The sequence below is a fragment of the Arvicanthis niloticus genome, chromosome 17 (assembly GCF_011762505.2).
Source record: "Arvicanthis niloticus isolate mArvNil1 chromosome 17, mArvNil1.pat.X, whole genome shotgun sequence".
In the NCBI taxonomy this organism is placed as follows: domain Eukaryota; kingdom Metazoa; phylum Chordata; class Mammalia; order Rodentia; family Muridae; genus Arvicanthis; species Arvicanthis niloticus.
In genome coordinates this window covers 63,105,864-63,122,297 of record NC_047674.1, presented here as the reverse complement: position 1 = coordinate 63,122,297, position 16,434 = coordinate 63,105,864, and the positions used below count along the sequence as shown (strand labels likewise).

At 36.1% G+C, this 16,434-nt stretch overlaps 1 protein-coding gene across 2 annotated transcripts in view; it reads right to left on the bottom strand.

The window, feature by feature from the left end:
- Positions 1-16,434, bottom strand: part of St6gal2 (ST6 beta-galactoside alpha-2,6-sialyltransferase 2) — a 70,215-nt gene that overhangs the window by 10,682 nt on the left and 43,099 nt on the right. For both annotated transcript variants that reach the window (XM_076915408.1, XM_034521762.2), the window contains 3 exons: positions 13,616-13,713; positions 9,945-10,046; positions 7,584-7,758 (listed from right to left, as the gene is read on the bottom strand). In XM_076915408.1, coding sequence (XP_076771523.1) covers positions 7,584-7,758; positions 9,945-10,046; positions 13,616-13,713 — 375 coding nt within the window. The remainder of the gene's footprint in view (positions 1-7,583; positions 7,759-9,944; positions 10,047-13,615; positions 13,714-16,434) is intronic.

Below are 16,434 nucleotides of genomic sequence, written 5' to 3'. Positions count from 1 at the left end.
ACAAGAGATACACAGTCTAAATGGGTGGAGAGCATGAACAGGGTAGGGATACTGAAACATGACAGGCTAAAGGAAATTTCACACCTGTTTTGTGAGTCCATCTATACATTTGATCATGAAATGGAGCACTTAACATACTACTTCTAATTTCTTCAAGAGAATAAATGACTTTAAAAGCAAATATACCGAATATATCTCAGTTAAAAGTCACTGGAAACATGATTTGTATAATAAGAAAGTAATTTAAAATGCATCTACCACATCAAAAAATATAATACATGCAATATTATTTGAAGGCCAATTTTTAGTTTATTTATATTATGTCATTTGATTCATTATTTACAGAAAAATGCAAAACATTTTAATATATTTTATATCATCATAAATAAATACCGAATTGGCTTATTATTTTTCTATTAGTATTCTCAGTTTGAACAGAATGTTAGAAAACTGGATCCTAAAATTCAATATAAAATAAAAAAAAGAAATTATGAATTATTTTCAGGCATACAATTCTTATATATGTACTAAACATCCTGAAATTATAATGCTTGTTTCTGTGAATTTTATAAGTATTACTTACAATATGATCAGTAGAAGCTGCCTTTGAAAAATAGAGTGTTGATGGTTCATATAATAAAATAATTGACAAAAAGATATTACTCTGAATTTTATAAGTAAAAGTGTTCAGCTTATATCTATGTGAGAACAAATAATATCTTCAGGCTTGACTTACATACTCATGAAATAAATTTTTGGAAAAATAAATGTGTTTGTTTTGGCATCAGTGTGATGTTTGGCATCAGAGAGACAATTTAGTGTATCCTGGCACCAAGGCTGATAAACTTGGTTCCCAAGATACACATGGTGGAAAGATAGAAGCAACTCTTGGAAATTGTCATCTGACCTCCACATATGTGGCATGGGATATACATGCAACCACACAGGCACACACAAACACACACAGACAGACACATACACACAATTTTAAAAGTAAGTTTTTTCTCTTAATTTTAAATAATAACCATGTCATCAAGTCTAAATACACCCAGAGTTATTTGAAAATGTTTTCAAAGGTAATTTTCAGCTATTAACATGTAATGTGAGTTAATTTTTAATAATTAACTGCAGTAAATATTCATACTTTAAATAATGATTCTTCAAAATATTTTGACAGGCAGGGTTACTAATTTGTAACATGGATTTGTTGTTTAAAATGCAGAAAACATGATGTTAAAGTACTCATCCAGAATTTCAGAGAACTAACAACATTATAGACATAAAATAAGTTTAAAAAGTATCTTATTAATATTAATGAATGAAAATATAATTGAATTCATTCAATGTGAATATTTATTTACATTATAATTATATATCTTTACACATGTCTTTTAGTTCATTTCTTCTTATTATTTAAAGATTGATTATTTTTATTTATATGTATGTGTGTTTGCCTGTGTGAGTTTATGTGCTCCTCATTCAGGACCCTGTGGAGGTCAGACAAGGTACCAGATCTCTTGGCAGTGGAGTTATAGATGGTTGTTTGCTGTCTTAAGTGTTGTAAGAATGGAGCCCAACCTCTCTGGGTAACAGGTCCTCTTAGCTGTTCAGTCATCTTTCCATACCCCTAATTATTAATTTAAAGTGATAATAAATCATTAGCTTTCATAAACTCTGTGTACATGAACTGCAAACCTCTGAAAGAGATAATTGCCCAAAACTGAGGTGAAAAAGTTGCTGTAGAGTGCTTCCTTAAGTAATTAAAGAATCCCCATTATTTCCATGAATATTCTTGTAAATGAAGCACTTTTGTTCAAATGTGGTTAGCTGGAGAAGCTAATTATGATAATGTGCAGATTTTAAAGCAAAGAGGAAAAGGCTTAATCCCTTGCTGGGATTTAGTCCCATTCTTTGCACAGCTCTGGGCTCACTAGGCAGCATGCACCTAAGCAGATCTTCTAGAATCTCTTCCCTCTAACACTGTACTGATGTTGAACTACCTGGCAGCTGCTGTGTTACTCAGCCTAATATGTTCCCTTTTGTAATGTACATACATCCAAGGATCCTGGTCATACACATTGTCGATCTTATGTATTTCATAGACACATAAAACAGCATGTATAAAAGTAAACGAGATGAGAGGAATGAAGGAGAAAAGCCATTGGGAGATGAATAGGGGAGAACAAGAGGGACGCAGGAGATCAGAACACAACTGATTTCAAGAAAATCCTATGTACAAGAAATATATACCAACAGAATCTTAGTACAATATATGGCTGATTATGTCTAAATTTTGTTTGTTCATTTGTGAGTTAAAGAAAGGGAATATAAGAATACAAATGCAGTTAACATCTAATAGGGCCAGAATGGAAAATTTAATACTACATCACTTCAAAAGATAACAATACTCAGTATGCTTTTTAAAATCTTGTACTATCTAAAGTAAACATAAATAAAAGTATTTATCACATTTGTGTTAGAGTATGGCCATAATTAAGTGATAAGTAGAAGGCAGGTATGAGTTCTGGCTTCTTTAATGGTACCTAAGCCTATCACCTTGTTGATATATATATATATATATATATATATATATATATATATATATATATATATCTCAGTATAGAATTTACAGACTAGGCTTTTACAGCTCCCTGCAACTTTGATTCTTTCCATGAGACTGAGAGTAGGGATCTGAATACCCCAGAACAAGCATCAGTGCCATTTGAGACTATAAGAAATGGAAATTCCAACCTCCTCCACTTACTCAGAATCCTTGATTTGAAAGGCTTCAGAAGCTACCTTCCAAATAGACTCTCAATGGTTCCTGCCTGCCTTTCACAGCAAGGATACTGACTTCCGTAGCAGAAAGAATACAGCTAGTCTGACATCCTAAGCTTGAAAAACTATGATGCAGAATCATCCAGGCAATCTGTCTCCATATTATTCACTTGTACAAGGTCTGTAAGGTCATACCTACTGATTGCTCTTTTCACTTGCTGAGCTCTGCTTTGCAGAAATGTATTACTAATATAGGTAGGTGAAGTAAGACATGCTAAACCTTGAGAGCCTGTGAGCAAAAACATTCACCAAATACTGTCATTTCTCAGTATCTGCAGAACTGGACCTAGGACACTTTGCAGATACCCAAACCCAAAGGTGTTCAAGCCATTTATAAGACATTATAACATCCGATATTACTATGCACAAATTCTAGTGAACTTTATGTATCTTTCACATGCTATATAAATAGTTGCTATTGTTTGGGAAATAATGACAAGAGAAAAGGTCTGCACATAGACAAAATTGATTTTTCAAAAATATTTTCAGCTAGTGGCTAAATATGTGGATCCAGAACCCTGATTATGGTAGGCACCCACCTAATATATACCAGCCTAAACATAAGAACTTGATCATAAACAAAAAAGACACTGTAGAGATAATCTCTATGCACTGTGTAAAACCTGTCAATAAAAAGCTGATGGATGGTAAGTTGAGGCAGGATTAGAGGGTGGGACATCCAGCATAGAGAGAACTCTGGGAAAAAGTTAGAAGGATTTACCACCTGGACTCAGAGAAAGTCAGACATATGAAAATAATGAGAAGTAACTAGGCAGGTGGCAGAACCTAGATTAGTATAAATCAGTTAATATTAAGTTAAGAGCTTATTGGAGAGCTTCAATATCAGTTTTGGTAACTTGGGTGAACATAGAAAAGCCTGAATGGTTACAAGACCCTCCATAGTACCTTGCAACCTTCTTGAAGCAACCTGCTCCTTCACTTTCACCTCAGGTTACAGTTATGTTCATCTCTGCACATTGACTAGGCAACATTGCTTCTGATCTCACTGTACTACAAGTATCAGGAAGACAGTTCCCTAGGCTTATTTCACCACCCTAGGTCTCTGCTTTGTGCTTGAAACACAGGAAGTGCTCAGTATCAGTTGCTATCACTGATGAACATGGCTTCTGCCTATGTGACAGATTCATATCCCAGAACTATCCTCTCAGTGGGACCATAGCACTTTATTTTGAGGTTCAGGAAAATCTTTATGAGAACATAACCCCCACTGGATTCATTTCTGTAGATACATGTTTCTTGATTAAAATAGTAAGCTTATGACCCCTTCCACTTCATGTGTACAAACTCCTGAACATGTGTAAGAAAACGCATGCTGTTTGCTGCATCAACACTCACATGTGAAACTACTCCCTATATATGGATTGCTGTCAGTGAAGGAAGTGACTTCTACTGCTTCACCCAGAAAAGTATTAGACAGAGTATAGTGCAAGGTGAGGAGGGCCTGCCTTGGTCTAGGTCTGGACGAGGACTTCCTTGCTGACCAGCTCTCAAGCACAGTGATGAATATATACTAAAATATGCTATCCCATGTTGCCCCTGTGAAATGGGTTTTGTTCAGGAGCTGATGCTTATACCCTCAGAGATAACAGATTCTGACTAATCAAGGAGACACTTCAGCAAGACTTTAGAGCAGGAAAAGGGCATCTGAAACATACATTTGGTCACAGCAACTGTATTTCTCCCTGCTTTCATGGAGCATTGGCCAATACAATCCATTAGGGTAAAGGTAACAGAGATAACTAGAAGTACTGGGGTGGCTCAGAAGCCATGTGAGTATGGACAGTGAATAATCACACCAGGACCCGCTATCAGGAGGCAGATCAACTTTACTTAGAGTAATTCAAGGCTTATAAAATTTGGGGTGATTGAGGGTAGGAACATCACTGGCTGAGGCCTCAGGGTAAGGAAATGCATCATTAGCACAGGGAAACATTGCAGGATTCCCAGGTGCTAGCTGAACAGATTCTTATCAGGAGAAAGGAAACTAATCCTGTAATCTAATTAATGCCACCCTACATTCCTCAAGTAGAAGCATATGGGGATGCTTAGAATTCTCCAGACAAGGTCAGAGAAAGAGAAGGCCCACTAATGAAGAGAGTCTCCCATATTATCCCAAACCTAGAAGCTTTCTGGTCATGGTGGACTTCAACCTTAATTAGAAGAGTTTTCCCACAGCCACAAAACAAAAAACTCAACTCACTCATTTCTCAGAAAGTTTTCATGGAAGAGGGAGTGAAATGCAGTTAACATCATTCTCCAGCTATTTGAAAATATCAAATAACAGAAAAGCTTCATCTCATCCAGATCAAAGAGCAAGTACAAAGTCTACAACAGTTTGGGGGTGCCCACTGGGTGCTGCTAAAAGTAACCCAGGTTGCTACCATTGCTCATAGTGGTGAGAATCTCACACCTTTCAATATGGTGAGGCTCAGAGGAAGCAAGTGTGTCTAACTTCCCAGATGTCCTCTATTGCAGCTTTATTACTTACTATCCACACAGCGCAGTTAGCCCGCTGGGAACCCAATGTTTTCTTATCAATTTGCTGTATTTTAGTTTCTTTAAATTGGCAAAACTTAGCTGTGCTCTGTGACAATAAAAATGCTCCCAATTAGTACTGTGTAATATGGTAGCCACCAAGAGGATGGTGCAACTGGGCACATGAAATAGTGCTACCAGGCCTAAGAAACAAATGTGAATTGCTATTTAATTAGACTTAATTGAAATTTAAATAATCATGTGGCTAACAGATGATGCACTGGACAAGACAGTGATAGAAAATAACAGTTGTAAGTTGTACAGCTACTTCACCTACTTCACCTTAAAAGGTTTGTATTATTATGTCTTATTTGAGGATACTAATGATCAAGAGATTAAGCAACTTGTTATGGTCAAATGCCTGCAGGATGCAGAGAAGAACTCAAACCCAAACCGAGGCATTCCTAGACTACTTTATTGCAATGGTAATGAATTGTGGTTCACTTCCTAAACAAAAAGTTAAAAGGCAACAGGGAGCCATTAGAACTCCACATCCACAATGAACAACCTGAAGGTGCCTGAGCTCCTCTTCAACACTCTGGGAGTTACCTTCATTGGCTACAACCATCTGGCTGAACCTTCACCATGGTGAACTCCTCTAATTTTGCTTTAAATTCTTGCCTTGATCTAATATGATGACGATAGGATGTCTTAGTTCGGGCTTTACTGCTATGAACAGACACCATGACTAAGGCAACTCTCATAACGTCAACATCTGGCTTACAGGTTCAGAGATTCAATTCATTATCTCTAAGGCAGGAACACGGCAAAATCCAGGCAGGCATAGTACAGGAGGAGTTGAGAGTTCTACATCCTCATCTGAAGGCTGCTAGCAAAATACTGACTTCCAGGCAGCTGGCATGAGAGTCTTAAAGGCCACACTCACATTGACACACCTACTCTAACAAGGCCACATCTACTCCAACAGGGCCACACCTTCTAATAGTGCCACTCCCTGGGCCAAGCATATACAAACCATAACATACAAAAACTTGGGACATGTCCCCTTATACAATGTATTCATTATTCTAACACATTTACTCTTGGCTAAAAACGGAATTACATTTTCTTTCCTAAATGAACAGAACTTCAGGAAACTACAGAGATGAAGAATTGGAGATTTCTAATAAAATTTTCAAAGACATGACTTTAATAGTATTCACACTTAAGTTTTTTTTGGAATTCCATATCATTATGATGCTGTAAACCCACTACAAAACTGAGTCCTTAATTTAAATGAAGCTAGTATTGTCTCTATAAACTCTCCTCTATTAATTGAGGCCCTCTGTGCAACCCAAGGAATACTGTAAACTTACTGAACTTGGGATGACAACAAATAGAACATCTTTGGTTCAGTTTCAGCCTCTCATATGTTCCTAAGGGATTCAAGATACATTTTCCTGCACCTTACACAGTAACATCATAGAAATGGGGATGAAAAGCCTCAACTTCTATGAAGAAATGGGACAAAATCATGAACTTAGAATATCAATAACTGGATGAAAATAATATAAGCCACATATGATTATCAAGTGTGAAATTCCAGTGATGGGCTGGAGCTAGTGCACTCTCTCTCATAGACAGTGCAATGAAATTTTTCACCTAGCCTCACCATTGCCCTGTACTCCAGCAATCATGCAGGATCATGTACCCACTTCCGTTTGGCACCCCACTAGCAATGTGAATGGACTTGACAGTCGGTAAAATACACAGATTCTTCAATGTGCTTCCTATCAAGGGTTAAACAGCACATGTGCAGGTCCTCATGCCTAGGCCTGAAGGTTCCTGTCTTTTGACATACTTTCATCAGCCTGCTTAGGTTGCCATGTGAGAAGTCTAACTATCTTGAGGACACTGTGAAAGAGAAAGCACAAGTGGGTACAGAGTTTGCAATTCCAGTTGAATATGCCCTTGGCCATCTTAGCCAAAGCACCAAATATAAAAATACAGACAACCCATCAGTGCATTGTAGGGCAGAATAATTGGCCAGTCACACAATTTTGGACCTACCAGTCAGCAATGAGAATGAATGAGTTCTGTGTAACAGCTGGAAATTTGGTAATGAATAACTGCACAATGTCCCTTTTATTGGTTAGTATTTCAAACTACCTGTTATTGGTTCTTTCTGTGTAAAATGAGTTTTCCCTCTGCTTGTGCATCCTACCATTTCAACTATTAGACACACGTACCAATAAAACCAGAAGATGGTGGGTTGGGCTGTATCTTCTCCCTTGTGTTCTCCTGGATAATGTCCCAAAGCTGCCATATAAATTTGGGGTGAAGAATGTAAAATGGCTGAGTTGGGTATTTCAGGCGATGCTGAATATATGGAGTGAAAAGGTTGTAATCTGGCTTCTTATACCACTGAAACAAAATGAAAACAAGTCAAATTGAGTACAGATCATGTTGTGACAAGAAGACAATGCTAAATATGTCTAGGGCCAAGCTAGAGCTGGAAGGTACAGAAGGATCTGGTCTCCTGGGGAAGTACAAAGAGAGATTATAGTTCTAGCCCTGAGAGGAATAATGCTGCATATTTTAATTAATTCTTTTATTTTTGACTCTATAATTAATAATTATACAATTTTCCCTTTTTTTCCTCCCACCAACCTCTCCCAATGATGTTTTATTCATAGTAAAATCATACCTGTATCTAGATAAGAGATGACAAGCATTTCTGCAAAGGTCAAAGAGTAAACATCTGAAAGGTCTGAGCCAGAGGTCTGCCATGAACTAAACATGGTAGCATGGAAACAGTCACAGCAGTTAATGCCAATGGGCATCCTGTGTTCTACTACAGTTTTATAATGAGAACTATGGCCATATTTGGCTCAATCTGTTAGTATGTTGGTCTCCTGGTTCTTGGTCTCAAGCAGTGTGTTTTGAAAGTAGATCTTCCAAATTGTACAACAGTGGCAGAAAATACATCATTATCCTGTAGTTTGGGAAGAAGACTGCACAACTTACGGGGGTGGATTGACATGGGTTGGTGAAAACTTCTCTTTCTTTATAATGGTGGATAAATGGAAGGTATGAATTTATTAATAAGAACCAGAATGGGGAGCTATATTTACTGTGTAAAATACATGTATGTATTGTATAAAAGAGCGGATCAAACTGGTTTAAAACAACAGTCCTCAAAATGTGGCAAATGTCATAATGATGTAAGATTTGGGGAGGATGTAGAAACAGGCTTAGCTCAGTCTGCTCTGTATTTTCAAATAATTACCATGGGTATACAATCGATGCATATTAAAATACCAAGTAACATTGACTGAGAAACCTGGTTTGTTTCTTTAAAAACATGTATTTGGTTTCTTCTTAGTGGCAAACAAACAAGAAAAATGAGATCCAAGAAAGAATCAAGTACATTCTATCCCCCTTTCTTGTTATCATTTGTAGCCCAGCTCTCACCATAATGGCATGCTGCTTGTAATTTTACCCTGTTTGTCTCCATCTATAAAGTGGGAAGACTCTGACTGAAGCTTGCATGCTCCCAATAGAAAGAAACGGTCATCATCCCGTGGTCAGTCTATTAAAATCCTGCAAGAACTGAAATCTGGTTATTTTAGCTTGAGAAGACAGCTAGAAATATCTAGTCTCCATTGAGACTTGACTCTTAGTCTAGGGGTCATAAGAGAATTGAGTTTTCCATATAATCCTGTTGAGGCTGTGTTCTCTGCTTCTGTAAATAAAAATTTGACAGGCAGATTTAAAAAAAAAATAATGAGCCATGATTCTGATTTGTACCAATGGTTAAAAAAACACACAAATCAAACAAAATACTAGTTAATAAGGTAAAGCAAATATCCACCCTGAGGCTCAAGATGGACAGTAGCACATATACTCCTCTTGATGGCTAATTCTATCCTGGAAGTTCTAAAAATGATTGATCCCTGAAGGAGCAAAGATCTGTCACTCATATTCATCTTAAGAAATTTGTATGTTCCTGGTTTTGGTAAAGGACACCCACTCACTAGGGTGAATATAAAATTGTCTGAGCCCAGTTTAAAAAACAAACAAACAAACAAATGAGTCCACTGGCTTTTCATATGAAGTCCCATTTAACAAGGCCAGTTTTCTGCTTGGGAAGGTAACAATTTGCCATGAGATTTTAAAAATAATACAACTCGCTTGTAAATAGTTATTTCAAAAATTTAACACATTGAGAAAGAGCCAATGAGAATCACCCATAAGAAAGTCAGAGACACTTATTTAAATAACAATGAACAGTTTATAATTTTTTTTGACAACTACATGTAGTTTATTTCCAAACCCCTTATTACCATACTATCCCTTTGGACAACTGCCGGTTTGATCAGTCTTATTTTAGGTGTAACTACAACTTTCTAAGCCTTTATATATGCTGTATTTTCTCTATTCCTCAGAGGAAAAGCATATTTGCAGAAGGTGGCTATGCTACTCTAAGTGATGTCAAAAAGGTGTACGAAACACAGGTGAGTTAGTGCATATCAGTGCTCTGTTCTTGTGGGTAATTAAACAGAGACACTGTCTGAGCAATGGTCTAGGGCATGAAGAAAAGCACTTACCAGGTTAAGATTGGCAGAATAAGGAGCTGGATCCCAGGCTACCAGGATAACATCTTTATATAAAGAACTGTCAATGAAGTGATGGCTGGGGTTGGCCAGAATCTGTAAGCACATGGGGGTAAATGAAGATCTTTATAACTAGTGTTTGCTTCGTCAAAAGTATATTTTTAAAACAAGTCACAATTAAATGAGAGTAAGGCTCAGATTTTATACTTTCCTTTGTAAAATGGAGAAAGGCACTTAAAGTAAGTTTAAAGTTTGTTGCACTTTTTTAAACATAAAACAAAACCAAACACACAAAGTCCTCCATTTTTATCAGAACTTCATCAAGGATGTCTGTCATTCCTTGCAAGATGAAACTCCTCAGCTAATTCAGTCTCCTGGCTTCCTAATTACCTTTGATATGTGACATGAGACAGGTATCCATAAACAACAACTAGAATTGAGTTAGGAGGTGTCCGTTGTAGTCCTTCTTCCCAGGTCCTATCTAATTCTTGATGGATCTATTAATTTCACCTGCCATCCATCTTTTTAAAAAACTATCAAGTACAGGTATTAAGACCGAACATTGACAAATGGGACCTTATGAGCTATAAAGCTTCTGTACCGCAAATGACACCATCACTTGAGTGAAGCAGCAGCCCAAAGAATGGGAAAAAATCTTTACCAGTTATACATCTGACAGAGTGTTCATGTCTAATATTTACAGAGAACTTAAACATCACAGAAACAAACAATCAACTTAAAAGTTATGGCATAGAACCAAACAGAGTTATCAAAAGAAGAAATATTTTTTTAAATGTTCAGTATCCTTAGCTAAATAAATGCATGTTATCTAGCTAAGAGAAATGCAAGTTTAAATTATTTTGACATTTCATCTTATACTAGCCAGAATGGCTAAAACAGAATTGAATTTTAAAAAGAAAAAAAAATTCAGGTATGGATGTGGACAGATGGAAATTCTTTCTCGGTGTTGATGGGATTGCAAACAGGTACAACTATGATAAAAACTGATGTGAAGGTTTCACAAAAGGCTAGATATAGATCTAGTCTCTGACCCATACACCCTCATACTCTATACATTACTACAGAGGCACATACATGGTCAGCTATGTTCATTGTTGCTATAGTCACAAAAGCCAGGAAAAGGAAACAACCTAGATGTCCATCAAATAATGAATAGTTAATGAAAATACAGCACATATACACAGTGGTTTACTATTCATATGACAAAAAAAATGAAAGTTTTAGGCAAATGACTAAAGCTGGAAATAACCTTTCTGGAGTGAGGTAACCAAGACTCAGAAAGACAAACATTACAGGTTCTCTCTTTAGATATGGATGTCTAAAATTTTAATGCTTAAAGAAGTCAGTAACCCTCCTTCAGCAAATCCCACTGGCGTGAGCCACTACAACAGCTGGGAAAGGGGATAACATTTGAAATGTTAATGAATAAAATAAAAATATCCAATGAAAAATAAATCAAAATTAATTAATTAATTAATTAAAAAAGTCAGGAACCTAGTAAGAGATGACGGAAGATGGGTAAAAGAACATAAATGACATGAAATGGTGTTAAGTGGGATGAAAGATATGAAGGCACAGTGTCCTGAATATATTACCTCTTTGAGATTTTTTTGTCCTATGTGTAGCTTTATAGGCTCTAAAACAATATGTCATAGCCACTGCACTTAGTTACTCTCTAGAACCTAATGATAGGACCCTACTACTAAAGACACCACTTACTTCAGTCGTAAGACATGGAGATATCAACCAGGCACTGATTGGAGGTTTCATTCCCTACTGACTAGCTTTCATAGTGCTATGAAGGTGAAAAGTTATCATCTAGATGTATACCCTGAGAGCTATAGACTGGTTCAGCAGAATATACCTACTAGTGTAATAATGGAATGGAAGTTATGGGAATAACAATCCACTTTCTCACTGGATTTCAGTCCCTTCCATAAAATTGAACTCATGTTTGGTACAATCAACAGGGTCATGAACTTATGGTGGGTAGACTTTAGGAGAACTGTTTAGCATCTGACATCAATGACTTGCTCTTATACCCATAGATAAATTCGTCTTTCAATGACCATTATCAGAGAAGCTTCTTTTTACAATAGATGGTGATTAGCACAGAAAACTACAACTGGTGAACAGGCATAGAATACAAAAACTTCAGAATGCCCATCAATAAATGAGAATATAACACATCTCATCTCCTCCAAATTAAGAGTTAGAAAGAGTGTAAGAGATACACACATTGTATGTCTACATTTCAAAAATGTTTTCTAGATACAACAGCACAAGACCTGTACAAGATTAAGCTAAGAAAAATTCCACCATAGAGAGGGGGTAGACATGAAGTCCCACCCCAGCTAAAGAGCTACTAGCAATTGTTGATTTCTGGGAAGAGAGAGATAGGTTTTTTCAGGGATGTATCTTCTGAAAGGATACCAAAGCTACAGAAGATGGCTCCATGACTTGCACATGCGGTTTCACTAAGTGCACTTTGGGGAATATAAATCAAAACAAAGCAAAACAAACAACAACAACCCAAACCAAAAGAAGAGAAAATATGAAACTGAGAGGGAATACTGGTAGGAGTTCATAGGGGAGGGAATAAGGGTGGACTTGACTTAAAAGTAAACTAAAAATATTTACCATTATGAAGATGCATTTTTAATTTTATCACATCTTAATAGTTCTGAAATCAGAATATATCTTACAGGACACATGACTTTTAATTTGCTGAGGTTTATCAGTTCCTGAGAAATTCTAAATGAAATGCAGATCTTACTACCAGTGACTATGAATTAAGAAAATATGGTAATTGTTTTTACTTTGCTGCAGGCTGCCTAGTACAGTGAACAGTACAGGGTGAAAATAGCTTGTTTTTCAAGCAGTTCACCATAAATCACTTGTCATCTCATTTTTCTACATTTTCTACTAACTATGGAAATTAGAAATTGTGGTTTGTTCTGGAAATATTTTTCTACAAATTCAAAAGACATTAAGAACATAAAAAAGAGGTATTTCTGCTTCCCAATAAGCAACTTATTTTCATTTTTCAAATTTCCAAATCACAAACTGAAGTTTCAAAGATATACTACAAGCTCTCATGTTTCATGCGTTTCTGTTCCCTTTAACACTGCATTCCCTATTTCAATAATATCTTCTGTAATACATAGAATTTTTCAGTAAATAAACTGAATCATGATAATCTATGACAGCAGCTGTGGATAGCAAACCCCTTGGCAAACATATATCTCTAAAAATATTTACTTTAACTATTTCTAATAATACTAAAATTACAGTATGAAGGAACAATGAAAATAACTTCATGGGTGGGAGTCAGAACAACATGAGGAACTATAATAAAGGGTCACAGCATCAGGAAGGTTGAAACCACTGATCTATAATAACAAGAAGATGTACACACAAGTAAAATCATTTTTATGCTTAATCTACCTTTAGTCTTACTTATCTTTCGTACCCAAATCACATCTAAATTTCCTCTCTTTGCATTTTTCTTCAATAATTCTTCATGACTACAAGATCTATAAAAATAATGGTATTGTGGTTATGCTAGCCATATTTTTATTCACTCATCAAGTTAAATAATTTGCCTACAAAATGTTACAGTGAAAACACTTGATCCATCTTACCTGAGAATTAATGATGCGTACTGTGGTTTTATTTCCGACATCTTTCTCATAGCCACGTGTAGGGGCAGAGTTAAATCTCAAAACTGCATCATGAGAATCTAAGGGCACATAAGTGACATTTTTTCTCTATGAAAATCAAATAAACTAAGGGGAAAAGCACTAAAAAAAATCTTGCAAAATCTGAAAATTAGAAACCACTAATTAGATTAATGTACATATATAAATATTTTTAGATAATTTGATGTTGATTTTGGATGACAGCTTGGTTAGAGAGACTAATATGGATACGCAAGAGTCACACAGCACTAGGGCACTTCAGTCAATACCAGCTCAGAGATATAAATGCAGTCCCAAGTTATACTTCCTAGTAATAGTGACATTTTATTTTTCCAAGTATATTATATGAGGCTCACTACTGGCAAAGTTACTTAATGATAGATTTCGTCAGATGTGTCTCCTTGTTTCTTGAAAATGTACTATGTGTGTATATCTGTTCTTACAGATACACAAAACCAATGGATTACAGGTGACTTATTTTGCTTGTTACATTTAGATGTTTGTTATTTTTTTATACTGTATAATATTAAAATTTCAAAACATCTAGAAGCTGTATCTACAGGAACAGGTAGAGGTGCTGGGAGCACAAAAGCAGCTCACTTGGGTCTTTGTAGCATGTAGAGGTCATGATAAGACCTTTTATCCAGTCTTGCTGCCTTCTCTCAGTCTAAAAACTACTGCCTTTGGGTCTGCTTTATCACCTTTTAGTGGTTTAGATTTAAAAGAAAACATCTTGTTTTCATGATGAAGCCTCTCCTCCCACTGTGGATGCCACGGAGTTTGGAATAACTAGCAGTGTTACCAGTGGCCAAGGCTTGTGTACAAACAGTAAAGGGCTTTCTTTAGCTTTAAGAATATTGTGCATGTTTCAAGTTTAACTTGTAGCAAGCACTGTGACTTGGCTGTATGAGTGACAGTCAATCTCAATAGATTTATGACACAGCTAGGAGTCACAAGGACACATGGATGCTGTACTTACTGTGGCCAAATTCTGTACATTCTGCTTTCTATAAAGGAGTTCTGGTGTTCCTTTCTCAGAGTCTACACCTTACTCACTAAGGAGTAGAAGCTACTGTGCATGCCCACTAAAGCAATAATTTGAAAAGATACAGTTATAGACAAGTTCTGAGCACAATGAATGTACAAGGGGTACTTAGCCACACCAACACACACACACACACACACACACACACACACACACACACACTCATAATGCTCTTTGCAGGCAGTTTAGAAGTGTTCAAAAACTATTATCAGTAGGCTAAATGTGTCTTGCCCCTGGTTTAGCGAATAAAACTATAAAACAGTTATACATAAAAATCATATAAAACAGACAGTCTATTCTCACACAACTCACTTTGAAAGAGAGATCCTGTGGCCTACAAAGCCTAAAATATTTACTATACGGCTCTTAAAAAGAAAAAAGATTTATAAATCTCAAGATTTCAAGGAATCTAAGTTCTGTGAAGATAATGCAGAACCCTTGAGGACTTTCAGGTAACTTGACTACATGAGTTAAGTGCTGACTTGCATTTTGGCAGTGAACTGCTTTATTTTTATTTCAATTAAAATCATATTTAGATTACATAATAATCTAAAATTTTGAATTGTAAGGATTGTATTACACATAGCAATAAGTTCATATTTTAATTGTTACCAAGACATGTTACACACAAACACACAAATACACACACATACACACACACACACACACACACACATGGGGCTGAGCACAGATGCATGCACATGTACACAGATTTTTAAAAAGAGAAGATTTTATAAACTCTTCCAGAAAATTGTGAATATTCTTTAAAGGTTCACTTATACTTGGTAAGTAAGTAGCTGGGTGCCTTGTGGCATCTCAAAGCATATCAATGAATTTTTTTAAAAAAACAAAATTTTGGTCCAAAAAATTACTGACATCCTACTTTTATTATGAAGTGAAAAGCAGGGTTCTTTTGGCAGTCTGGTGTCTGTGCCTACCATTCAAGCTATCTTCCTTATAGAAAGCACTATATTTGTGACTGAAGTTATAAGTCTTCTAAAATTAATTTTTAATGGAAATTAAAATTAATGGGTATAAACCCAACAATCCAAGTAGCTTGTCACTTTATATTCTGTATTGCTCTTAAAATGGGTCTTTATCCAGTAAAAATTTTGCAACATTTTTCAATATTAATTTGAATACTCAGGAAACAAGTTGGGCAATGATCCTAAATATTGTTATGTTCCACTATCAATTATCCAAAGACTATATTGGTTAATAAAGCATGAATCTCATCAGTTTTCATATGTGGGGAGCTTCCAAGTTCCTAGCTAGAAGCTTCATTTTTGTCATTGCAATAAATACTGTCAATTATCTTTCTAAGAGTGACAGTCTCATCTAACTTTTTTTCTGAGAAGGAAGCTGTCAAGTGTCCAGCTCAAAATAACTAAAGTCTCTCTGTCAGTCATCTTATTTTTCAAATAAAAACTGTATTTCATGGCATGAATGAATAGTTGATCCTCCAATTCCATCCCATAGGGTTTTCCCATGTATAGGTGCCTTTTCCCATTTCTTTCTTTGTTACACAGGATCTGAAAAACACCTGCAGGGAGAAGGCCAAGACTTCCTGAAACTACTCATTTTGACTGCCACAACACAGCCATTTACAGCAAACAAGGAACTCATTCTTTTTAGTGTTTAGTGGTAAAGAAACAATGGTGACCTGTGTTATGGGCACCCCTCTCCAGATGTGTGTTCAGAAGCCAGCAGTTTTATA